This window comes from Nannobrachium achirus (assembly GCF_963921795.1).
Source record: "Nannobrachium achirus genome assembly, chromosome: 8".
In the NCBI taxonomy this organism is placed as follows: domain Eukaryota; kingdom Metazoa; phylum Chordata; class Actinopteri; order Myctophiformes; family Myctophidae; genus Nannobrachium; species Nannobrachium achirus.
The window spans coordinates 21565010-21592119 of NC_137817.1; the positions used below are offsets into that span (position 1 = coordinate 21565010).

The 27110-nt window shown below is 42.6% G+C and overlaps 1 protein-coding gene across 4 annotated transcripts in view; it reads left to right on the forward strand.

The window, feature by feature from the left end:
- The first annotated feature begins 6258 nt into the window (after positions 1-6258).
- trip12 (thyroid hormone receptor interactor 12) overlaps positions 6259-27110 on the forward strand; it is a 46888-nt gene continuing 26036 nt past the window's right edge. For 2 of the 4 annotated variants that reach the window (XM_080731275.1, XM_080731277.1), the window contains exons 1-9: positions 6259-6359; positions 9481-9627; positions 15127-15252; positions 16669-17465; positions 21342-21447; positions 24906-25042; positions 25334-25417; positions 26277-26372; positions 26742-26893. In XM_080731275.1, the coding sequence (XP_080587401.1) occupies positions 9530-9627; positions 15127-15252; positions 16669-17465; positions 21342-21447; positions 24906-25042; positions 25334-25417; positions 26277-26372; positions 26742-26893 (1596 nt within the window). In that variant the 5' untranslated portion in view covers positions 6259-6359; positions 9481-9529. Of the gene's footprint in view, positions 6360-7451; positions 7559-9480; positions 9628-15126; positions 15253-16668; positions 17466-21341; positions 21448-24905; positions 25043-25333; positions 25418-26276; positions 26373-26741; positions 26894-27110 lie in introns of those variants that run through there. The other 2 variants (XM_080731276.1, XM_080731278.1) reach the window with 2 other exon arrangements.

A 27110-nucleotide genomic window follows, 5' to 3' on the forward strand; every position in this document is an offset into this window, starting at 1 on the left:
CACTAATCCCATAATCAGTGGGACTGTGGACGGGCATCATGGACCTGAATGAACCAGTAAGACTCCCTAATCGGGAGATAAGCGACCATCATGTCGCATACACAAACTTTAGAAGGCAAAGGTAGCCAATCAGGAGGGAATATGGGAAATGGGACTGATCCTTGTTGATGACATGACTATAGAGATACTGTGTACCGCTTTGTGTGATTTTAGGGCAGAATCCATTGGATCAGTGTCCAAAAATGTGTTTTGCAAGAATCTGCCTCATGGTGGCGCTAGAAGAGGACCATGTGAGAAATGAGGGGTGGAGGTTGTGGTTTTGCAACCAAGGAGTGTGTGTGCAATGTTTGGCATGGATCGGGGCAACGGTGGCGGAGATATGAGTAGGGCAAAAGTGTGACGTGTGACTGACAGACAGACTGACAGCCGGTGGAGGTTTTGATTGACAGAGTACTACACATATGCAGATACATACATATGTGCTGTTGCCCAGGCACTTGCTTGGAAGACTGTTCAGATGTTGATCCAAAGCATCAGTTGGGGGTGGAATTCTTTCCACATCCCTAGTTTTCTGTGAGAATTGTGTCATTCAAACCAGTGGCGTTCCTGAAAATCACGGGGCCCCCCTGCGAGGAGGGGGGTGGGGGCCCTTTTGCAAATGATGATGGAGTTATATCTGTCTGTCATTCAATGTTATATGAGACATACACAAAGGTTTCCTGTGTAAATAAGCTGAAAAGCTTAATAGGATCTCCTTTTAGTTGACCTTGTACCAGTGAACTGTACTGTCATGAAACTGTACCTTTTCCTATGCAAACTTCTAATAAAGTCTTCACTCAATCAATCAATCAATCTCTCTGGAAGAAGTTGCACATGAACTCTGCTGCCGGACTGAGGCGCTCCAACACGACCACTAGCTAAATGCTGGGTGCAGTAAATGTATTTATCTGCATACAGCCCAATGAGCCCATAATATTAACAGCTACATGTTTGCTCCAAACATTCTGACGTTTATTTCAGCCAAAGTGCCAGTGGTACAACATTACAACAACAACAACAACAACAACAACAACAAAGAGAGAGAGAGACAATTACAATTTGGATTACCTTTCTGTGCTCTTCTTTTTTGGGAAACAAAACATAATATTCCTGTCTTGGTAAGGGAAAGCTAAAGGAGTGCTCATTAACTGTATTCCAAACAGCTGTGTGGAGCAATGGCTGGGCCAGCAGGCGGGGGAGGGGGAAAGAGACAGCAACCAGTTAGACTGGAGCAGTATGGAGCATTTGGGTGTGTGCTGTGTGGGGGCCCCCTCTGCTGGGGGCCCCCCTGCATTGCGGGGGTTGCGTGCCCCTCCCCTACGCCACCGATTCAAACACGATCAACATCATTGCCCTCGTTTGAGTTATCAGGGTACAGCCTACAGACAAAGTTTGTCACCACTTTTTTCAGCCTTGGAGATGCTTATGTTGGAGTGTCGGCGAGGGTTACAGATTCCTCCATGAGGGATGGCACTTTGCACATCACCTTGCAGCAGGATCACTTACCCTGGAATTTGAATGACGATGTGCTGTCTGAGCCAGTGAATGCATGGAAGAGAGCCATGCCCTTGCATGTTGTCATGCCCAGGTTTGTGGCGATGGTATTCAAGGAGATCATTCTAGTAGTCTTTACAGCTTTGAAGGAGATCCAGATTTCCAGCTGATACTAAACCGGATTCGGCATGCCATCGACCCTCACCTGAGGGAAAACCAAAACAGCTTTCGAGAGGAGAGAACCACAGTAGCCCAGATCTTGGCCTTGAGGAGACTGATCGAGGAGGTGAAGAACAACCTGACGGCTGTATTGTGCTTTATTGACTTCAAAAAAGGCTTTTGAATCAATACACAGAGGCACCATGGTGAAGATCCTGAAGGCCTACTGTGTCCCTCCCAACCTACTCCGGGCAATAGAGACCATGTATGCAGGAACACAGGCCAAGGTGGTGACCCCAGATGGCAACAGTGAGGAGTTTGACATCCTGGCTGGGGAGACACCCTAGCCCCCTTCCTCTTTGTCATAGTCCTGGATTATGCGCTCAGGAAGGCCATCAGTGGACAAGAGCAGGATCTTGGCCTCAAGACGGCACCCTGCAGTAGTCTTGACAGACCTAGACTACGCGGATGACATCAGCCTACTCTCCAACCAATGCCAAGAAAAATGAGGTGATCACCTATAAGATCCTCTCAGAACATCCACCTCTCACAACAACAGGAGGCACTGCTCTGAAGGGAGTCAAGGACTTCAAGTACCTGGGCTCATGGGTCAACTCAACAGAGCAAGATCTTTAAGTGAGGAAGGCACATGCATGGAGGGCCCTTAAAGGCATGGCTAGTGTATGGAACTCCAACCTCCCCCGACAAACCAAACTCAGCTTCTTCTATGCGATGATAGAGTCTGTTCTCCTATATGGCAGTGAATGCTGGACCTTGCTCTGCAGAAGTCTCTAGACAGGTGCTACACCAGAATGTTACGTGTAGTGCTCAACATCAGCAAGAGTTCACATGTCAGCAACAAGAATCTGTATGCTGGAATATTAATGGTGAGCAATAAAATAGCAGCCAGGAGAATGAGACTTGCAGGACACTGACAAAGACACCAGGAGCTGCCAGCCAGCAAACTGGTGCTGTGGGAACCAACATATGGGCACCGGTCACGAGGACGTCCCACACTAACATATGTGGATGTACTCAAGAAAGACGCAGGAGCGCAAAGCACCAGCAAGCTGGCCGGATGTATGGAAAACCGGGATGACTGGAGTCGACGATGGAAGGCTCGTCTGAGGTCGACCTAGAGAGAGATGACCGCATTCAGAGCCTGGATGTGACGAAAATTACACAGAAGCACTACAACAACATCTGTGTCTCCAGTATGCACCATCCCAAGTGATGATGTTTGGAGGGCATAGAGAAGATGTAGGCCTATACTAGGACACAAGTGTCAGCTTCCTCATGGTTGCATTGATCCATTGGTGGACTGTTTCAAACGTGGTGGACTTGATCACCTGCAGTAATGTAGACATCCTTGTCATCTGGAAACTGTGAATCTGTTAACAACTTACTTGAAAGGAATGAGTACAGCTCCTTCTTACTTAACAGCTCCTTCTTGTTGTCAATGTTTGCCAGAAACTTTTGCCAATTTCAGTACTCCACCATCAATAACAAAAGTCATAAACAATTGGCACAAATAACTCCTCCTGAACAGAAACCTCCTCAACAGAAATCACATCCAGGCTCTGAATGTGGCTGCGGAAATCTGGATCTCCTTCAAAGCTGGAAAGATTACTAGAATGATCTCCTTGAATACCATCGCCACAAACCTGGGCATGACAACATGCAAGGGCATGGCTCTATCCATGCATTCACTGGCTCAGACAGCACATCGTCATTCAAATCCATGGCAGGGTAAGCGATCCTGCTACAAGGTGATGCGCAAAGTGCCATCCCTCATGGAAGAATTTGTAACCCTCGCTAACACTTCAACACAAGCATCTCCAAGGCTGAAAAAAGTGGGCAATGATGTTGATCATGTTCGAATGACACAATTCTCACATAAAACTAGGGACGTGGAAAGGATTCCCCCCCAACTGATGCTTTGGATCAACATCTGAACAGAAGCGTCTTCCAAGCAAGCGCCTGGGCGACAGCACGTATCTCTGCATGAATATGTATTGTAGTATTATTTCATTCATTCAGGTCCATGCTGACTGTCCACAGTCCCACTGATAATGGGATTAGTGGTCCCATTTGGACCACTCTGCCCCTTGCCAAGGATATATTAAAGTGTGAAGTGCACTTGTAAACATGCTTGTATGCCAACCTGCACTCGGTGCAGTTGCATGAAAGAAATATTGAAATGCACACGTCTGTGCAAATGTACTTGTGAGAACTTGCTAGACCAGACCAGACTGTATATAGGTGATTTATTTTGTCTTTGTTAAAATATTGTTCTAGTAGTTGTTAAAGCCAATGGCACTATATTGTGGTACAGGAAAAAAATGTAACCGTATTGTTTTGTATGAGTGTAATAACCATGTTATTGTCTCATTGTGTGAAATATCATAATATTCAAAACAAATATTTGACTCCAATTAATTCCCCACACACTATTGACTTGATATAGCAATAAAAAATATATATTACACAGCAGCTGTGGGAAAACTAAGACACTGTTCAAATAACACAATTCCGCACAATGTTTTCAACAGTGTGTGTTCATTTGAATGTTGTGGTCTCCATCGTCATGTAATAATAAGAATATAATAATAATGTTACAAATAGACCAGTAGCGCCTATCATACTGTTATGTTAAATCAAAGTAGTAAAATATGCCATGAATATAAGGTGCTATAGTGAAAAGTAACAAATGTATTTTGAGATGCCGTGGATGTATAGCGGTGCCCTGAGCCTCAAAAGTCGGAGAACCACTGCTATAGAAGCCCGTCAACATGCAGTTTCAATATGGGTTTGACTGGATGTTCATGATGGTTATTTTTTTGGAAGGCATCCATAGCCAATTGGAATGAAATATGACAATCTTGAATGATACATGTTTATGACATGACTCTAGAGACAAAATCTGTAGAATGTGTATTGCAAAAGTGTTTAGAAAAATATGCAAAATGGTAGAAAATCTAATTAGACAGAAATCAGCATGGCCTATCCACCTGTTTCCGCAGTAGCATTATCTGCGGGACACTTCCGGTTAACAGCAGATATACAAGCTCACGTCGCGTGAGATGCATGCAAATGCCGTTCGCCTTCTGCGCAATGCACGATGGGATGTTGGAAAGTTGTGGATACGAGGAATTCTGTCATGATCTAAGAAATACATACTGTACAAACAATGCTATATAGGCCAAAATGTGAACGGCCTGTTGTAGTGCCATATACCCTGAAAGTGATTTGAAAGATTTGGGGTGGAATGTCTTAATTTGCTATGGTTGCTTGCACGACAAGTTTGACGCTGATCTATCCTGCGATTTGTGAGATTAGCTACGGACTCATGCAGTCAGTCAGTCAGTCACAGACAAACATGCCCTAGAATGTCTGTGATCTTACATAGGCGGACAAGCTACGACATTTCTCATGGTATACTGCGACCTTCGGTCGCAAACAACAACAATTACAAATGACAGTTGGCCCATAAAATATAGCTTCTAATTAATATAATATGTAGATGGTAATCATTGCAAGTTGATGGGTTGGATTTGATTTATCTTGGGTTGGATTTAACTCGCTTTGCATTTTGCATTTAGACCTATTATCTCATATAGGCCTAACAGGCAATCATTAGCTGATGGTACACTCACTTAGTAGCTGGATCAATGTCATTGATTATATTGACAGTTAACCAGTGTCTGGACAACAAAAGTCATAAATGGTTTGTCTCTGCATGCCATTGCCATGTAAAAACATTGACAATAATATATTGCATAGGCCTACACTGTTTTTTTTTTGCTAATATTATTTTGTAATAAAAAAGACCTTTGAGGGAGTGTAACTTTTTTTGGACACTGTAACGGTTAACCATGACAACAGGTAGAAGCAATTCTAATTCTAGTTAATTCTAAAAAAAATAAAAAACTCTTGATCAATTAAATGATTTGCTTATGAATCAGACTCAGACTCGGACATCATTTGATTTTTTACTGAATAGGCCTACTGGGGGCGGGGGTCACGACCCAGCGGATGAATACACTACATTAAGTAGTCGGACCTTCACCTTATCAACAACAAATTTGTCAACGCCTGACTTTGAATAAAGTCATGCAGTAATGTGGCTGTAAACGGACAGTGAATACAAGATGCATGACATGTTCTAAACCCCCCAAAAAATAGACATTTGCTCTGGCCTGGACACAAACTAGTGACAATAGCCGATCTACAAGCTCACAACATTGTTTTGCACCGCGTTGTGAGCTTGCAGATCGGCTATTTTTCTTAAACATTTGTTTTCTTTATGGAATTTCTTCGATTTTCCTTTGATTTCTTCATGAAATAATTACTGGAAAAAAAACGGATTTGTTTTTTTAATTCATGAAAACTTTTGCTCATTTGATAACGTTTTTTTTTAATAATGAAGAACAAAACGTAGAAAACAAAAAAAATGAAGGGACCCATAATAAACGCTGATGTGATGTCGAAAGCCAGAACAAAGTAGTCCCTCCAGTCCAAGCGGAAGAATCGCGCGGAGGTATATTGCAGTAGTTCCAGGCCCCTCAGCTGATGTGAACGTAGCAGGGCTCTTAGCGATAGAGAGAGAGAGAAAGAGGAGCTGGTGCACTGTCTGTCTGTTACAACTACAACACTGGAACAAATAGGTAACAATGATACAACATACTGACTGACATCCTGGCCAAACATCTCTGCGTCAGTGTTGGCCGTGTTATTAAATACCACTGTGGGGGGGAATGATGGTTTGTGTTGCGAAAATATCTCGAGTCATGTTCCTGCTTTGCTGTTTTTTTTGTGTTAGGAGGAAAAATGTACCAGAGGCCATTTCGTTTGTTCAAGCTAACTAACGCGCGAGCTATATTAGCGTGACAGCCCGCAGTCCCGTTAAAAACAGCTCCCACCAGATCACCCTGTTGATGTTTATAACTATCATTGATTGTGGCCGTTTGTTTGGACAATCCTACTGGCCTCTTGTCGAGTTGGCAGTGTTCGTTAACGCGTTTAACTGGCGACAACAAGGCTCGCTAACGTCCATTAGCTTGCAGTGCCCACAGATAGCTGCTAGGCTAACTTCAATGTTTACACGGCTGTCCTGTAACCGGATATTGATGCGGTCAACAAATTCTTGTTAGCTAGATAAATCTTAACAAATAAAACGCCTCTTTGTAATACTACATAATCACCACAGGCATACCAGCTTGCATTTATTTATTGACAATCAGTATTAACCTAGTGGGAGAATAATAAGACCTCGGCTGTCTGTCTATCGTGTTATCGTCATCTATTTGTCTTGTAACGTTGAACGGGTCAGTGCATGTTAATTAAGTTTGTTAATCCGTTTGATAAACTGCTAGTTAAGCTGCTCGCTAATGGTACAGTCGCTACTTGGTTAGCTACAGAAGTGCTAACGTTGCTAATGCAGAAGTGGAATCTGGCCTTCTCGTTAGCAGCAGTTTACCTTATGATCGTCCTCACCAGCTAACGTTTGCTAGCTGTGTGTGTTTGTGTTCACGTTGACAGCTGCTGGTGGGAGTTTGATACTGGGCCTGGCTGGCTAACGAGCTAACGCTGGCCTTAGATTTTAAGACCCATAAACAAACCCAGACTGGCTCTTCTGCGCCAGACACATTTATTATATATATATGTTTTTTTTTTTTACTGAAGCTTTGCTGGTCAACCAACTCAATTTGCCAGCAAGCGGAGAAGTCAACGCACTTCTCCTGCCAGGTTTTTAGCAGCTCGCGTCGGGTTTTTTACTGCTTACATTACAGCAAACATCTCGTGTGAAGACATTATTCCAAGCGATGCTGCCATTTTCCACGGAACATCTCAGGTGATCGTAATGGTAGTTCTCCAACACAAGGCAATGACCTTAGTTGTTCTTTTTCCATGCGTTTCCTGTGGGGTTTTAGGGCGTACTAAGGAACGGATGGGTTGTGTTCGTGCCTCACATGTTAAGTTTGATAGTAGGCTCTATTTAATGCATGTCCACCGGTGCGGCAGCTACGCATTTTCGTGTCACCACAGCTAGCTGAAGAAGTTAGCCCACGGAACTTAACGTAGGGGTCGCTTCAGTGTTTGTTTACCACTTTGCCCATGTAGATACCATTACGCTGTTAACACTAAAACCGTTAACAGCCTTTTGTTTTAACATATAGGGCTTTTACGGAATTGTTCAAAAAAAGATCTGTTTTCTGGTATAATGTATGGGATTAATAGATTCTGAGGCTAAACATTAGCTGATAATGCTAGCGAACGTAGCAAACTACGTCAGAATTGTTAGGCCGCTGTAAATCGTGGGTTTAAAATTCCGAATTCCCTTTGGCATATTAATGTTCTTGGATGTATATGCGTGTATTGCCGTTGTTTGCTTTAAGCTGTCGATTACCTGCGTTAGTTAATCAAACGCAGTTATCGACTGTGAGACGGCAGTTGTCAGAATGGACGAATAAACAAAGACGAGGATGCGCTGTCAATGTAGGCCTAAAATGGCCTTGTGATTTTAGCCAAGTATGGCGTATTTTTTGAGCAATTACCATGTTTTAAGTATTTAAGTCAGTCTTGCATGCTAAATTCCAGATTGCAAAATATGAAATTGTATCGCAGCAAGTTCTAGCAACATTATACACTATTGGCAAAACGTCTTAGGAATTGAAGTTTTGCATTTCATATTATAATCTGTTCTCTAGCAGGTAGTTTGACTCTTGATATGAGATTAAGCTTATTTTCAAGAGGAATTTATTCATGCCTGCTATTATGACGTCCTGGTGACAATATCCCTCAATCCTGTGCTGCCACTAATTATTAGACATCAAATTACGTTCAATAAGCAGCCATTACACAAATACACAGAGATACACACTTATTATATAACTGATAGAAAAGAGACAATGTTAACTGGTTCTCTCGACATGGCTACTTGACCGTATAATTTTAACTATGGCTCACTTGAGTATTTGTCTTATAGATTAGTACATATTCCTCAATGTTCTAAATGAATATCGTTAAACATTCCGATCTTAAAAGTAAATGGCTTTTGAAAACTATAGTCATGAATTTAATAACTATTTTTTTATCAATTTGGGTAAATTTGAAGATTCATGTTGATGGGTTATGGTGATTTGTGCATAAGTGTGGAGGGCAAGTGTACATTGTCTACCTGGTTCCTAACCTCTAGACCAAAAACGAGTTAGCAGCCTGATGTAGCAAAATAAATAATGTGAATCATTCTGAGCTAAATTGCCAAGTAGTTTTTTATCTTGGGATATTTCCACTCATCTTACATTTAGTAACCTTTAGGCTGTGGTATATTGCAGAAGGAAATTGTAGCCATTTTGTTGGACAGACCCTCAGACCTAGCATTTACAGGGCATTCAAAAAGATTTATTGATTGGCAAATTGACGTGTGCTGGTATGGCATTGTTTTTCAGTGACCCTGGAAAACTGCAGAAAATTTAAGGAAACTTGAATGTCCCATCTGTACAAATCAAGTTATACTGGGCTTTTTGTAGCTGTAATCGGCATAGTCTGCGTAATCACTCAGGTTTCAGCCTAGTTGAATGAATATTCTCATTAAATGTATTTGAAGTCTTGAATTTATATATATATTTTTTAAGTCATGAGGTTAGCAACAGTGCGAAACTGACAGCAGCTGAAGGATTTAGATCAATAATTTGGTGTTGAAGAGAATTGTCAGGTCATCAACAACGACACACCCTTACATTCTTCAGTGCTCATGTGGTTTCTGTCTCTTTTTCTTTCCTTCAGTGAATGGTAGTGTCTAGAAAGGGTATGTCCCTTCAGGAGAGAGGTGCCAATGTCCAACCGGCCTAATTCCAATCCAGGGGGGTCACTGCGCCGTTCACAGAGGAACACTGCTGCGGCCCAGCCACAAGACCACACAGTCACGGGAAGGTGAGTTGACCTGGTCACCCAATCATTTTCAAGTCTATTAGACAGTGCATACAAAAAGTTTTCAGACCGTTACAAGTTTTCCACATTTTGGTCTCAAAATTACAATTACAATCTACACACCATGCTCCACAATGACAAAGCAAAAACAGTTTAGTTATTTTTGCGTTTTCTACATTTCTTAAAGACAAAACAAAATGCTAACTTGATATTTATTTATAGTATTCGGAACCCTGTCCCTACTTAATGCTTAAACCACCTTCGGCCTGGCCTTGAACTTGACAGCCTTGGGTCTCGAATGATCCTAGAAGATTGTCAAACCTTTCTTTTGGACGTTTCACCCATTCTTGGCAGAGTAGTTCAAGTTGAGCCAGGTCTGATGGGAGCATCGTTGCACAACTAATTTCAGGTTTGTCCAGAGATGGCCACTGAGGCTCAGTTTAGACAACAATGTTCAGAACAGAAAACGGCAAAGTGCCCTTGGGTTGTCACTTTTTATTCTGTATTTACACAGAGATGCATCAGTGATTGAAACCGGTGTAGTGTGCATGCCATGTGGCTAGGTGGCGGTGACGCACATCGCTCTACTTCCCATCACGGCTGTTGTGCTCGTTTGGTTATATTTCTCCACAACTATGCACTGTGAGCCATGACATCATACGTTTTGTGGATTTCCCTGTTTTGTCCATTTACATGGAGACGCGAGGCAGAGCGTCTTCAAAGATTTCCACTATGAAAGGTGGTTTGACTTTGTTGTTGATTCAACCCCCAAAAACGCTGTTGCCGATTAAACAGATGGCATATCTGACATTTTATTTTGGCGTTTTCTCTAGAAACAATCCCCATCTAAACGGCACCTCTGAGATTTCCTGTGTTGTCTTAAACTGGATACAATAATAAACAATACTCAAGTCAGAGAATAGAATATAGTGTAGATATATACATTTGGCGAATCATATGGTTCACTGCAGCTCTCGGTGTGTATCGTTGTCTTGTTCAAATGTAAACCTATTAACACCCAAGGAGCCAAACTCGTTCAGTGACGAGTTAAGGCCACTAGGTGTCACCATGCCAAAAGGAGTTATCTCGTCGAGAGACGAGACAACTAAGGGTTAACTGTACACGCTGCTGCCTGCCCTCTGAATGAGTCCATTACGTCACCCCGTAGCAGAGAGAGAGAGAGAGAGAGGGGGGGAGAAAATGGCAGAGGCTGGTTACATTGATTTCCATTCTACTCTGAAACATAAAAAGGGCTTTATCTATGAATGAGGTGAAAAGAACGCCAGGGAAGCAGAGATCTGATTGTTTTCATGGCGACACTTTACCGCGATGGTCAGCCGCGGTTTGGATTTTAGTTTCGCAAGCTTTTGTAAACAAAGGGATTATCTTCCTCAATCGTCAGTGGACACCCACGTGCACACGCACAAAGCTTCCGAGGCTCTTCAAAATAAAGCGTGAGTGAACGGCTGCACCAGCAACATCTAGAAATGTTATAAACCTGAGCAGCCCATGTGTTAAGGGGAAATAATGTACCTTCCCCAACAAAAACACACCAGCATGGAATGGCCAAAGATAATTTTTAATTTGGATATAAATGTAATAATTGTCTGAAATAAAACCATCGTTGATGAATCAACAACAATGTACGATAACCATGTGCATGATGTATGGTCGCAAAGACTCAAACCACTGCTTTTCTGCATTTAAAATGCATTTGTTAGGGATATTTTGATAACGTTTCCAGTGGAGTTTTATAAACTCAGTCTTTTATTTTTTGGATGAGGTTTTTCCTAATCGATTGAATTATGCTCAGTAAGGCTGTTTTGGGCTTTTATGCCTTTATTGTTAGGACAGTAGACTGACATGAAATGGAGAGAGGGCTGGGGAGTGACACGCTGCAAAGGTCGTCGGGAACGAGACTCGAACCGGCGACACGCTGTCAGGCATTAGAAGCCTATATGTGGTATGCGCCTGGACCGCTAGGCCTGCAGGCGCCCCGTTAAGGCTGTTTTCCTTCAATTTTAGACTAATGGGTAAAAGAGAAACATTGTTTAAATGTCAGTGAAATTTTGAATAGCACATCCCAATAAACCTTCACCCCCATAGACATAGAAAGGTAGACGCCTCCTTCGGCTCTGAGGCATGAGATTGCGGGACTCGGTGACCGGTGGTTTCCGGTCGTTTCCCACATCCATGTGCGTCACAGAAACCGGAAGTTGCTAGTCCAATCAGAGGCATGTGGGGGCGGGCCTTTACGTACGCAGGCTCTAAGAACAGCTGAGCCGCGCAACATCAGGAAATGGATGGATTGAGAAGTCAAAAAAAGACGCGTTGTGATTGGCCAGTAGTCACATGACTGGCAGCGTGGTCTATGGCAATCGCGGACGTCCGCACTCCAGTTGTTGCTCGTCACTCCAATGAACTTCAGCGGCCAATGAGGCATCTAGCTTTTTTTGTATCCATGTTCACCCCACCCTTAAATCCTGAGCACTGGATTGCTTTATACTCTGCATCCATGTTTTCATCTATCCTGAGTGGTCTACCACTCCCTGTTGCAGAAAAACATCCCCATGGTGCTTAATCTACCACTGCGTTTGTCTGTAGGGATGGTATTAATGAGGTGTTATTCAGTGCCTAGTTTCCTCCATACATGGAATTCAATCTTCATTTCGTCAGACTAGAGCATTTTGCTTCTCATGGTCTTAGAGTTGTTCAGATGTCTTTTGGCAACCACCTAGCGGGTTGTCATTTGCCTTTTTACTGAGGAATGCTTCCGTCTGGCCACCATAATTAACTGAACGGTGGAGTGCTACACTTTGTCGTCCTATAAGATTCTTCCACCTCCACAAAGGAATTCTAGATCTCATTCATTGTCACCATTGGGTTCTCATTTACCTGCCTGGCTGCCCAGACAGCCAGATCTAGGGAGAACATTGGTGGTTAATTTGAAAATGAAAAATGGTGCATTTATATAGCGCCTTTATCCAAGGTGCTTGATGGAGGCTACCATGCTTTTGAGGATGCTTCAAATATTCTTGTATCCTTCACCAGATCTGTGGCTTGACACAATCATGTGGTGCAGGTCTACAGAAAGACAATTCTCTCAATCTTATGGCATGGTTTTCAATCTGATATCAACTATGAGACCTTTATATAGACAAGTGTGTCCCTTACAGTAGTTATGCCATGTTATTTCAGTTAAGGGCCATTTATACTTCCGTATGTTTGATTTTATCTACGTTTTGGGTGAGAGCACGTACAGTAATGCGTCGACATGCTTAGTTCCTGTACGGTATATGCGCAGGCCGATATGCGCAGAACAGAACAGAACAAACAATTCTCAGTGTGTGGATTTCGCTCTGTCTCTGTCATCCACACAAGTCTTTTTTTATTAATACTTTGTCAGTTAAGTTATATCACCAGCCAGCCAAATGAGCCAATCAAAGGATAAGACTCGAAACTCAAGTGAGACAGATTTTGGCTGAATGAACCTCGAGTAGCCCCCATCTCTCGAATCTGGTGATTAATCAATAACCGACAGAATTAAATATTTTCCGCTTTTCGCAAGTTACTATGAAAAGCTCCACCGGCAGTCAGTCAGTCTGTCTGTCCGTCACGTCACACTTTTGTCCCTACTCTTATCTCCGGCAGCGTTGCCCCTATCCATGCCAAACTTTACACACACACTCCTTGGCTTGCAAACCACAACCTCCGCCCCTGATTTTTCACATGCCCCTCTTCTAGTGCCACCATGAGGTTGCCGGCCTGACGGTAGCTTATCTCCCGATTAGGGAGTCTTACTTGTTATTAAAAAGGATGTCTACATAAAAAGGAACTTAGATCGGGTCTTTTTCAACATCTTAGGCTATAGGCTAGCTGTCGTTGTCCATCGAGGCTCACTGCTGTTTCACTTTACCATGGGCTCTTGATGAGAACGTTCACGCCACAGAGCTTGCCATGTTTGTGTCATAGAGGCATGGTTGATATTTACAGATGTTGAAGAACGACTTTCCACTCTTTGCAGAGGAAAAGTCATTTTCCTCACTAATGCCCCTACGGTTCACAATGTTGGCCACGGGTACTTCTTGCTACAGACAAGTCCAGTATGTTCAGTTGAGGGGTGTACGTACTGTAATCATACAGAGAAGTACGGACAGGGAGATGGAACAGACATCAAACAGACCAAATGGAAGAAATCTCTCTCCCCCTCCGTTTCTAGTGTAGACCTGCGGTCCTTGTATATTACTACTATGCATGGTACTTTAGGTGGAGTCCAGCCTGGTATCGCTTCCAATTTCGGGCTTCTGATCCGGTAGGGTGCGGATGGCGTCTTACGTCATTTTTCGTCAAAACGGACTGCACTTTGGCCGGAACTAACAAAAAGGAAACGGGTTTAGCCCAAAACAATTCCCCCCACTCAAGGACATCATTTTTGTACCTACCCAATAAAACCCTTGATGCGGCGTAGCTATGCTTGTTTTTTGAAACGTTTGTTTGGTATATCGCATCTTTTAGTCCAACTCGTAGCGACTGGCAAGACTACACTTCTCTAGCATTTAAATAGGGATTGGGGAAACAAACAGGGGGAACCAAAACAAAGTGACGTCGCTTCTTCTGCCATCCGGTCTAGGATGCCATCCGGCCTAAACCGGATCAAACGGCCTGTTGTAAACGAATACCAGGCTTTCCTCCGAGGTGGAAAGACTGGTGATGCGAGTGTCAGGTGGAGTCCAGTCAACTTCGAGAAACATCTGAAGGACCATTGGTAGAAGTAGGATGTACCAAAGCTCAATTGCAAGTGTTATAACAGATTTTGGATACTTAAATGTAAATAGGTTAGTTGTAATGACTACAAAATCATTGTGGTATATATGTGGCGTGGATCAATATAAAAAAAAAATGTTTGCATCTGTTTTAAGATGAGACTGAAACAAAATGTCAAATTTGAAAGGTTCTGAAAACTTAACGTATGCACTGTATTCTTAGTAGACCGGATTCACACTTTTCTGAGATCTGTAATGCATCTTGAGAGTATGGGATAACGTGATGGTAAAATACATACAATATTAATTTAATTGTGCATATCTGTCTTTATTTATTAGTCTGTAACTTGAATATTTATTCTATTTGATAGCCTTCATTTTCCTCTCAGATAAACATGGATTCTTTTGTGTGCCTTATCTTAACTTGTATCACAGCTCTCATTTACAACAAAAAGTAATGCCCATGGGAGAATTACTTTTTGTTGTAAATTAGCTTATATTCAGACCAAGGTTTTGATTGATTGAATACTTTATTAACAGTTTGCAAAAAGTACAGTAGTACAGTTATACAATAATGCTAGGATAACACAAAAGCCCTGGGGGCTTGTTTCCATTGTGGTCCTATGTATTCAATTAATCAAGTAAAATAAAAGCCCTAAGGGGAATTGATTAAGTTTCATTTGTGTGGTGATTACGAAAACCCACACGTTGTTTGGTCTTTTAATTTTCAACCTTACAGGTTGCAGTCAGAGCAGGTAAAACATAAAGCAAATTCCCCTCCTGAAAGTAGAAGACCTAATTCTAAGGCTCCCAAAGCCACGCCCAGCTCAGCCTCTGGCCAGTCCAGAGGGCACAGCTCAAGAAGGTACCCCTTCTCTCTACTTGGCACTTAGTGTGTGTGTGCGCATATATGTGGGGTATGCACTGGGTGTTTTTTCATTTTCTTTAGGGATGGGTCGTTTAAACGGTTAACCATGTACACAAAATCACTACCTGTTAGTACTAATTAATAGTGTCCAATATGATATGATACGATTTGAGAGAGGGGACAGTCACTGATAACCAATATGCAACCGATATATGTATGCATATATCAGGCCTTTTTCTGTGTGGATTGTGCAAAGATTTTGCCCCAATATGATTATGCAAAGGTACAGTGACAGTAGTACTACAGACAGCTGCTTTCTTAAACCAATGTCTTTATTAAAGAATTAACTTTATTTTTTACTCGTCAGTCAAGGTGTCTGAGAAAAAGAGTGACACAGAGACATGTATAGTATGTCCTACTGCCTGTTTGAGTGTGTGGTATGACCCTAACCCTGTGAGGACAAGCCAGGCTTGTTACAAGCATTCATCACACATGATGTGCTGATCTTGAATAATTATTACTATTTTTCTTTCGGGGGGACATTTCACCGTTACAATATGATCTGATATGACCAAATAAGGCCATATTGATGGTCAGACACTACTAATTAACCAAACATGTTATCATATAAATTATTAAAATATTGAATGTGATTCTAACTCATTCAAGACTATTAGTATTACATGCTCATTCTGCTTTTAAAGTGACTGTCAGCAGTTCTCAGACTGGATTAATTAGTTCTACAAGTGCTTCATTCAATTATGTGATGCACGCTGCTTTTTCTACCACAGTGAGGTGCCAACATGTGTCACTATTAGTGACAGCTGAACCACCCTACTCTTTTCAGATCCATTCATACAATTTATGTATCATATTTCCAATGCTGCTGGCTGCCATGAAATCTATAATAACGGCAAAACAAGGGTCACATTAAGGGATAAACAAGGCTTTCTATTCTACACATAAATATAGATATATGTTTCACTTACATTTTTAATGGTCTGTCTTTTAAAATAAATACATTTCCAGAGAGACTGAAGACTGTTTAACTTGTAATTTATTTAATAAATACTTAATTTGTATGATCTGTTGGTAATGAGAAAGCTGGCTTTGTTAGCTGGAATCAAGCACTGACTTCATTTGGGTTACATATACGGTACAATACAGTAGCTTTGTCAACACTGGTGCTGTGTGTACTGCAAAGTTCATTCGTATTAAATATGATGTCGTACTATGGTTAACCACTAACACCCCGTAGAGTACATTTACCCCCCAAAAATGCCCAAACGCCCATCCCTAGCATCTTTTTAATTTTCCTCTGTAGATCTGAATGAAGCATTGTATATGATGACATTGACAGTATGGCAAATAAAATGTCCTAAGATGAGCTCTTTTTCCCCACACTCTTGACAGAAGCGGTCTTACTCTTTCCGTGGCTTCATTTGTGCTTCAAGACGACCCAGAGGCTGCAGGGACATCGGAGCAAGAGCGCCCAAGCCACCAGTCAAAGAGCAAAAGTACCCGAGGGCTAAAGCGAAGTTTGGCCTCTGACCACAATAGTACCCATAGCCCAACCCCTACCAAGAAGTCCAAATCACTCCCACCACTCCCGCCACCCAGCGAAACAGTTGAGACCAAGAAGGCCCCGGCCAAGTCTAAGAAGAGACCTCAGGCATCAGAGCCACCTGCATCTTCAGGTCGAGGCCAGAGTAAGAAGAGCGGGGCCTCTGGGCCCTCCCCTTCACAGAAACGGAAGAAAGCAGACTCCCTCCCCGCTCTGAGCAGCACTGCTGGGTCCCTCCCCAACCGTACAGAGGGCAGAACTGCAAAACCCACCAAGCTGGCTTCTAAATCGGCCGCCTCAGCCAAAGCTGGGTGTAGCACCGTGACGGACTCCTCTTCTTCAGCCTCCACATCTTCCTCCTCCTCTTCCTCCACAGGCATCAATAACACCGCCCCACAGGGTGCCCGGGTCAAACAGGGCAAAGACCAGAACAAGGCACGCCGTTCTCGTTCAGCCTCCAGCCCCTCTCCCCGCCGAAGCACCCGTGACAAGGAGCAGGCCAAAGCTGCCGGCTCTTCCAAATTTGAGTGGGCAGCCCGCTTCAACCCCAAAGTCAACCTGCCAAAGCCCAAACTGTCCCTACCCGGATCCTCCAAGACTGAGACCTCTAAGCCTGGGCCCTCAGGATTACAGGCAAAACTAGCAAGTAAGTTATTATTATTTTCTTTTTATAGTTTCAGAAAAAACTACCTAGTGTCCTGTAAAATTGGCAAATTTAGAAGATACAGGAAAATATTTGCCACTGTTTGTCCAATGTAGCTAAGGGATGAGATGGAGTTGAATGAAGGATAACTGTACATATATGTACACAAGAGCATATGTGTATACTTGCCATGGTGATGTTTATTAGTAATGTTTATTAGTTAAGGAGAGATTATTACAAGGAGGATTCTGGCGAGAGTTTAGATGGTCAGAGTGGTGTTGCTGTGGGGATGGATAGAGGTTACGTCTCTGGGATTAAATGTCAGGATCTTTGGTCCTAGCAGTGTCACAGCTTTAGTTTCAGAAGCCCTACTGGGACCTGATACGGCTGGTGTTACTGCCTCTCACTGAGGGCGCGTGCGCGCGGGCACACACACACACACTCACACTCTCTGGGAAAAGCCCCGCAGACACTGTTCATGCAGCATGGTGGCGTTGTACACATACACAGGGATAAAGCGGAAAACAAACATCCACACATGCATTTAGCCTAAGCGATATGACACTTGTGCGTGCATCACAGATGAACACATTTGCTCACCCCTTTTTCATTGCTCACATAGTCAGCCATGTGTGGTGGGGGGTTAGTTATGTGTCTAGCTTACAGGAGCTCGCAGGCTTCACCAGGAGCAGAGGGACTGGCTCAGATTTCAGCCTGTGTCAGAAACGGTGGACTAGAACTGGAGGACTTATAAATTCAGCTGAAGGCTGTTCATTGTGGAACAAATGGTCATTGTACAGGTAGGGCAGGTAGTCATTTGGGACTGTATATTCATAAGGAGTTCTTGAAACGCGAGTACTGATCATAACATTTATGTGTTCAAGTGACTCGACAAATCCATGCACTGTTCGCTATCATAGAAGTAGTATGAAAGCGTTCTGAGTGCTTGATATTAACGTTCTGTGTGCTTGATATTTACAAGTTTCATGAGCAATGCAGTTGACAATGAGCAACCATTCCCTATGGTAGCAGTGAACTGGCTACAATGTGTTGTCCGAATTGTGTTGTGGGACGGAGCTTGTTGACTGAAGGTCAAATTCAGTTTGTATAGGCTCTTATGGAAATGAGAGCAGTTGCAGGATTTCATACCAAATACAAACAACCAATTCATAAGCGTTAGCTCAACCTTCTAGCTGTTCTGGCTAGTAAAGGAAAGGGATGGTAACTGAGGGCTATCCCCAAATGGTCAGACACCTCCCCAAGTTGATCTGACTGCCTGGCTGGTTGGTCCACCAGCTGACCCGCAACACATTTCAGGGTGAGAAAAGACTTGACATCTAGCCCTGTAGTTTTCTTTAGCCTTTTCATAGGCTTGCCATCTTACTGCCTTCTCCTGGCTTTTGTTTCATACACACTCATCCCACTCATGGCTTGCTTCAGTCACTTTCAGAGATTATAATGGTGAGTAGTCGTCATGCCTTATGTTTGTATACTGGCGGTGCTCATGGTTGGGGTATTGTTTATTTAGAAATGGTGGGTGAGTGTAAAGACAAATGAATTAATGAAAAAAAGTCATTCCATTTCGATATTTATATCATATCCTTTAACCGGTTACTCACTTGTTGTTAAAGTTTTTGCAAATAGCTTTGTGGTACTGAATTTAGCTGCACAGGTTTCACATGAAGGTTGTTCTGTCATATGGGCATAGTGAAGTTTCTATTAATACTCTGCTGGATGGTGGCACAGGACTCTAAAGCTACTGCTGTCAGGACACATCACTGTTTTGAATGGTGACCCTAGCAGTTCTTGCTCTCGCAGCCATGTGAACTCATAGTGGGAAAAAGTTAATTTATAATCTTCTTCAGATCCTGAAGAAGCCTGTGCTGGCCGCTACGTGAGGGTTATCCCAGTTTTTAACTATTTCCATTATGAACTAGCCACTTCAATGAAGGCTTTTTAACCAGAAGAGTGCATTGTTCTCTTAATCCTTAGTTGCAAGTTGTCAGTTGTCTACCAAAGAGCACCTTCGCTACACGTTTTTGAACTTATGAGCACCCAGACCTTTCTTTTTTCCGAGTCTTAACACATCCACTGTGAGGTATATAATTAATTCAGTAGATTCTGCCGGGGTTTTTCAGTGTTTTTACCTTATTTTGAGGCTCCATGAACGCACCACCGTCCAAATGTAATCACTTTACTTCCGGGAACAGCAGACGATTCTTCTTATCTTTTCACCCAGTAAAGAAAAGTTATAACCACGTCCATCCATCTTTTGTTATGGTCTGTAGAAAAGGGCTTTTTTTTAAACAAGAACTGGAGATGGGTTCCAAGATACTGCCCGGCGAGAGGCAGCATCCCCTCTTGGTGAATTTTTCGCCATTCAACAATTAAGAATAAACAAACATATTCTCATGAACAATGGGAATGTAACAATCAGATTTGTGTGGAAATATATCTTTTTATATGCACAGATTTATATACATTTTCGTGTCTTTAGCTTTAGCTTTACTGCTAGCCTAGTAGCCCTGTGCGAGCAAAGGAAGTTGCTTCCTGTGGGCTGCAAGTGTGACCCTGCGGGCGATGGGAAAATAATGTACATTGTAGGTACAGTACATTATAACTCTATGGTACAGTACGGGCACGCTGTGACGTCATCAACAATTTTAAGTTGAGTTAGGCAGTCAGCGCATGGATTTGAGGGGGGGAGGGGGGGCCTCAGCATTTGTCTATGGGACAAGTTTGACAAGTTCCTTTTTTTACACTGTATGGCGCAGTTCGCTAATCTATGGGGCACCAATTATTTCCGGGGTACCCAGGACGTCAACTGGCGCGTTGATGACCCACAAACGTATTTTTCCATACTTTAAAAAAAGGAAAAAGCCACATGGCGTTTGTCTATGGGCAGTGTTGTGTTGGTGATTCAATGTTTGGGTAGACACTCAATTTAATGATGTCGCGCGCACATCCCCTATCACCTACTCTACAGCAGTTAACAGGTTCAGAGTCAGACAATGGTATTCATCTGCATACAGACTTGTTCCTTTGTTAAAACACCCAGTTGTGACACTAAAGCGTTTGTAAACATTGTCGAGTTGTGATCTTGGGGTTGTTTGCTTGTCCGTGCGCGTGAGAGGCGTGACCCTGCTCAGAAAAGATATGGGACGGCGACTACCCGTGTGACCGGAGCAATACAACACTGTCTATGGGACACGTGATGGAAAGCGAGTTTGGCGCGAGAGCCTCTATCTTTCAAATGGATGGTCTTGTCTACTCTAGACATTAAGGATTATTTTCCAATTCCAGTGCTTCCAGACACGTGCTTTGAGTGAAAAACACTCATAAAGTGTTCGGGAACGACCAAAGACGAAAAACAATTCTGGCAGTAAATAAGTTAAAGAAAAACTCATGGATTATTATTTTATTTTATTTCTGAGATATAATGGGTCGTTGTAAAAACAGAATTTGCATTGTGTGACCTGTTCTTTGAGTGTATATACAGTATATGTACAAAACAAAAAAAGCTATCGACAGCACTTTTTCCACACAAAACACTGAACACGCCCCAACTGCACTGCGATGATAACAATATATGAGCCTCTTTTCTCTTGTTGCAGAGCTTACCACCTCTTTATGTACCACAGCCAAATGTACTTGCTCCACCCCAAACATATTTTTGTTTGCCTTTGTGTTCAATAATTAAACCCAGCCATTCACCCGACTTGTGGTTATGGATGCCTTAGTTTTCTCAAATAAGTTGGCCACAAACCACTGTATTAGCCTACAGTATATGTATTAATTGAGCTATTGTGTTTAATGCTTGTCCGTGCCGTGGTATGTAGTCCATAAGAGATCTTAACTGTGCTGTTTTATTTCATTTAGGTTTGAGGAAGTCCACTAAGAAGCGCAGCGAGTCTCCTCCAGCAGAGCTCCCCAGTTTTCGGCGGAGCACACGCCAGAAGACCACGGGCTCCTGTGCCAGCACCAGGTACGGGCCACACCGGACTTCAAGTTATTGCAGGCATGCAATGAAGCTTTTCAGCGAAAATTGCCGTTTTGAATCCAAGTTGGTCATTTGTGTGATTTGTTCAGATCCGGTGTAAAAATATTTAGGGGGGTGTCGTGTCGTCTAGTCTGCGTTGAGCAGCAGTGAGATGAGGAGCACTTTTTTCCCTCTGCTCAGTCCGTTTTGTCAGTGCAGTAGTGCTGAAGGAGGATTGGGAAGAGGGTTGTTTTATTTTGTAACACAATGCCTGCCGCCATAGCTGGTCGTTTTATTTTGAAGAGCCCCTGGAGCCACGTGCGTGTGCACGTGTGTGTAATCTGACGAATACATGAAGGAGATAATTTTGTTTACAAACGGTCGCAAAACTAAAATCCTAACCAGGGCCGACCAGATTTGAGTTTAGGCGTGAAAAAGAGCTCTCGCCCTTTTCAGCGTTATTTGCACCTTATTCAGAGATACAGACGTTTTTATGTTACAGGATAGAATAGGAGTCAATGGAGCATAGACGCTCCGTTTTGCTTCTGTGCGTGTTGCGTCATGACATGCACCAGCGTCTTTCACAAGCACCCGCAACAAGCGTCTGTTTACCTTGGTAAATGGCAACGCTAACACGGCTACAGCCGGGTTAGGCTGCGGAAGTGTTAAGACAGAATGAGGCAGAGAGTCAAAAACAGTCAGTTCTCAAAACGGAGAATACAATAATCATCTGTGATTTTACGACACTCATTTGTGGGTCGTGAACACATTTTTATGGGTCTGTTCATTTTTGGTTTCCTACATTTAGTTTTTATCATTTAAAAACCTTTTCAAAAAACATCCCAAATGTAGGCTAGGCCTACATGTTTCTTATCATGCCGATTGCTTATAAATCTATAACATTTGATATCTCTGGCGTGAAATGGTCTCGATTCCCGAAAAGTTTTAGTTGCTGAGACGCAGATCTAGCCAAGGGTGTCGTCGCACCAAATTCTGGGCCCTGGGTACAAGGATTCACTGCGGGCCCACATGAATGTTCTTCATCGGGGGGGATTTAAAAAATAGCAGATCTGCATGCTCATATAGATATCTGCTACTTTTCAATAGCTAAAGTATAAAATAATTAAGGCCCTTCTACCTTGGACCCTAGTAACTCAGTCCCACTCCCCCTCTTGTGACGCCCCTGCCCATATACTCCACTGCAGCCTACCCAAGGCAGAGCTGAAACACTTCGCGTTTTAGGCTACCCCTGTTCATTCAGCCTACATTAGGCTATACTCAGTAGCTATTTAACACTAGCCCTTACCCGTTCAAAGATATGAGTTAAAATAAGGTATTTATATTCATGGTTCATGGCGTTTTAGCCAACACAGTGTATTCATATCCAAATCGATCGGAGTCAGTGCAACCGCCCGGTTAAAGGTTCCCCAGCCAGCGTGATTTCCTCATTCCTCTCTGTTGCGTCCTTATATTCCTTTGTCGTTTTGTTTGAAGGCCTACATATTTTTCCAATGCATATACAGGCCTTTTTGACGGATTGGAAGAGATTTCGAGGCGGAGACAGCGTTTGGAGGGGCGGAGTTGCGATCAGTTTATTCCATATAAAAAACAAATGTTTAAGAAGTAGTGTAAATGGCCGATGTAGCAACGCATTGCAAGCTTCTATTCTAGAGCTGCTGTTTTCACTAGTTTGGGTCCCGGACAAACATCTAATTTCTCTTTTGGGTCTCGAGCTGTAACCTCAGTAATATAATAATTTAACTCTGAGATTAACACTGAGCAGTGCTCTTCTCGGCTGTGATGATATGCCTGTCTATTAAGATAAGTCCGAGTATTACGATATCCTATAACTATATATGTAGGCTATATTATGTTTTTTATTGTATATTTCATTTTCTTCATTATATCTAGAACAATCTGTGGTAGGCTACAATCCAAGTTTGCTGCTTGTATTGTATATGTATGAGTCAGTCACTGTTTAACTGAGTTAGAATCGTGCAAATACACCTGACCCGACCCAAGGTTTTCGCGCACGCAGCGCAAAACTTCACCTAAATATATGTCACCTTTTTCACCTCTGGGCTGTTTGCATGTCTGTTGTTGAATAAGCAACTTGAATAAGAAATGATGCCAAACTACAAAAAGCAGACTGTAACAACTTAAACTCTATGAAATTAGGCTATCTACAAGCTCATAATAAGCCTGATGTTTAAACTTCCCTATTGTTTGCTAAAAGAAACTGACCTTGCTCAGTGGGCTAATATTGTTTAGTTCAGATAAAAGTATTTTCATTGTGGCTTTAGTGTTTCCCCATCCATTGTACAGGCATGGCACCAAGCCAAGAGAATTAAAACCAGGCCAAAGGAATTCTAATGGAATGTTAAAAATAACGCAGGTACTTCTTTGATTTACTCGGGGCACCTGAGATGCACCAGAGTACATTAATGGGCTCACTGGTTAGCAAATGTAATACAGGCTTAGAAAGAATTCTTCATCCTTGAAAGTCCAACTTAAGTTTCTGTTAACACAACACTGCATTTACGTCATCAGTTATGAGTAAAATGAGGAGTAATGTTCCTTTTTCTCATGTCAAGTACAAAATAAGGAACAGTGTTCCTTTTTCCCATATTACTGGGACCAAATATACACTGATTTGTGCAAAGTAATTCTCTAAGGCCCTGGAAAAGTTGACAGTTTTTAGCCTTTCTTAGCTGTTTTGCCTAAAATGTCGAAATTAATTTGACACTCTTCTAAGTCCCCTTAAACCTGGGTATTTTGAACATATTGAGCACCTCAGAAAATGTGTTGATCAAACTGTTTAGGAGCTGGAGCCATGTTGGAAGTTGCACACAGAACCAGTCAGAATCCAACCCCCACCTTGTCTTGCATGTCTCATCTGTTCCCGCTTGTCTACACATGAGATAAAGCTTAAAAACAAATATAATGAATAAACAAATATATCATTTTTTATTTATAATTTATTTTGTATAAATTCTGAATAGTTATGAGGCTGATATCTTTCTTCCAATACAGCTAGGGAAGATGTGTGCTTTTCTCTGCGGCAGCAGACCAATACAATCTTTATCGTGTTTCCTGACCTGATCCCAGCTCACCTTTTTTAGGATCAATTAACTAGGTCTGAGCAGTAGCCTAATATACATTAGACAGCGTGTTCTCTGTGATATACAGCTTTCTCTGCTTTTAATGGTCGGCATAGGAGGATGACATTTTATTGTATAAAAGTGTGTGCATTTTCTTCTGGTGTTTGAGGCTTTTAGGAAAAGTGCTACGTATATCCCTTATACATGCCTGTAGGAAGCGCATCATTTTGCCCAGTAGCTATCCTTGATCCCTAAAGAAATTGAGAATGGAAACCTATTCGTCTGTAATGGCCTACTGTATAGTACCACTTTGATCTGCTGTGTTACTCATCACCACAACCTTTTCTGCTGTCCTTTCTTCAGTCGGCGGGGCTCAGGCCTGGGCAAGCGCGGGGCAGCCGACGCTCGCCGACAGGAGAAAATGGCCGACTCCGATAACAACCAGGATGGGGCCAACTCATCGGCCGCACGCACTGACGAGGCACCACAAGGAGCTTCAGGTGCGTAACGGCCTTTCACTCCATAACAAACTTGAAACTGGCCCTTGCCCAGTGTGCAGTTCAGACATTGGACTATGAAGTATCTGCAGCATTTGTTGCATAAACGGTAAAGGGCTGCTGCAATAGAGCTATAACCAAACATAAGAAATTAGCTCATCGGCTTGGAAGACCCTGCTATTTCCTAAGTAGCCTTGAACAATCTCTGGGTGATGACTGTTATTTAAATCACAGATTAGTCTTGGTTTAGATTAACACTTCATACTTGTGCCATCCCCATTTTTTTGTATCCAGCTTCTAGCTCAGTTGCTGGAGCCGTAGGCATGACCACCTCTGGAGAGAGTGAGTCTGATGACTCTGAAATGGGCAGGCTGCAAGGTAAGTAAATAGGGATACTTTAATATTTTATTTAGGGTTTGTGCATTAATTGAATATTCGTAACCCTTATCGCCACTAGTGCGAATGCAGGGTGAACCTGTCCCTCCATTTTTTTGTAATCCACGTACGCAGCTATGTGCCAGGACCTGTCTAAGTTATGCGGCCACATCGTGCATCAACACCACAGGCGGTGTGTCCGTCCATTTAGATAACAAGCTACCGTATGCTACCATGGATAACATAACAGTGTGTAGTACTGTCAACACAAATGTGATTTACGCTCTCTGGCGTGCCTCAGTTTTCTCTTTGGTCAGCCATCAATCTATTTCCAATTAAAACAGGGTCTTGTGACTACTGTAGCTGTTGCTGGCTGTACTGAAGATGCTACCAAGGTGCCATCGTTGTAGCTCTGGCTGATGTCTTGTGCTAATGGAAAAGGCAAAACGTCAAACTGTAGTCTCGTTCAGATCAATACTGTGCCAACTTGTTATTCTAACCACCATCCACTGTGTTGAAAGGTGCTGTCACTAGGTGTACTACACATTAAAAGCGCCCGCTGGCCTAGTGGTCAAGGCGCATACCACATACTAGGCTGTGATGCCTGCTGGCGTCGCCGGTTCGATTCCCGATCCGGACGACCTTTGCCACATGTCATTCCCCATCTCTCTCCCCATTTCCTGTCGGTCTACTATCCTATCAAATAAAGGCATAAAAAGCCCAAAAACAAATCTTAAAAAAAAAAAAAAAAAATTGTTCCCCATCCTGATGGAAATGCCTGTGGTGTATGTATAGGTGTGCATTCATGTGTATGTGTACCTGTATGAGCTTGCAGTTTATTTAAATTTTTATTTTTGTCTAGCTCTGTTGGAGGCTAGGGGTCTCCCACCACATCTCTTTGGGCCCCTTGGGCCTCGCATGTCACAGCTGTTCCACAGGACCATAGGAAGTGGAGCCAGTGAGTACTACCTCCTCAACTTTATAGTTGTCGTGTTTAGAGCAAAATATGCTTTTTTTACATTTTCATTTAGGGCTGAGACTATTGATTATTCACTTGATTACCTCATTCACATGATAACGTTTTTCTAATGTATACATTGTTGCACAATGTTGTGCACATTATTTTTATAATTGCAGTCTTACGATCTCACAACACATCGAGTTCTGATGTTTTGTAAACTTGTAGATTGACTATTTTCACACTTTTTGATCGTTTTCTTTGCCAAAAATTGGGATAGATTCATTTCTTCAATAATCAGTAAGTTGAAGTCTTGCACCCCATGGCAATTCTCATCATCATTCTCTCGGGTGCCTCCTTTCCTCCCAGGCTCCAAAGCTCAGCAGCTGCTGCAAGGCCTGCAGGCCACAGGCGATGAGTCCCAACAGCTCCAGGCTGCCATTGAGATGTGTCAATTGTTGGTGATGGGCAATGAGGAGACACTGGGAGGATTCCCTGTCAAGAGTGTGGTGCCCGCATTGGTGAGCATTTTGGCTTTAGATTTACCCCTGCTTTTTAAGTCGATCTACCATTTTCAGCATGTGACCTGTCATACGACAAGGAGTAAGAATTAGGCATTGCTGTGTTGCAATTTCGAGTTGGTGTACATGGAAGCTATATACAGTAGTAACTTGATTAACTAGTAGTAACTGAAGAGACACGGGTTACGCTATGCCACATAGCTGCAAACAGGCACTG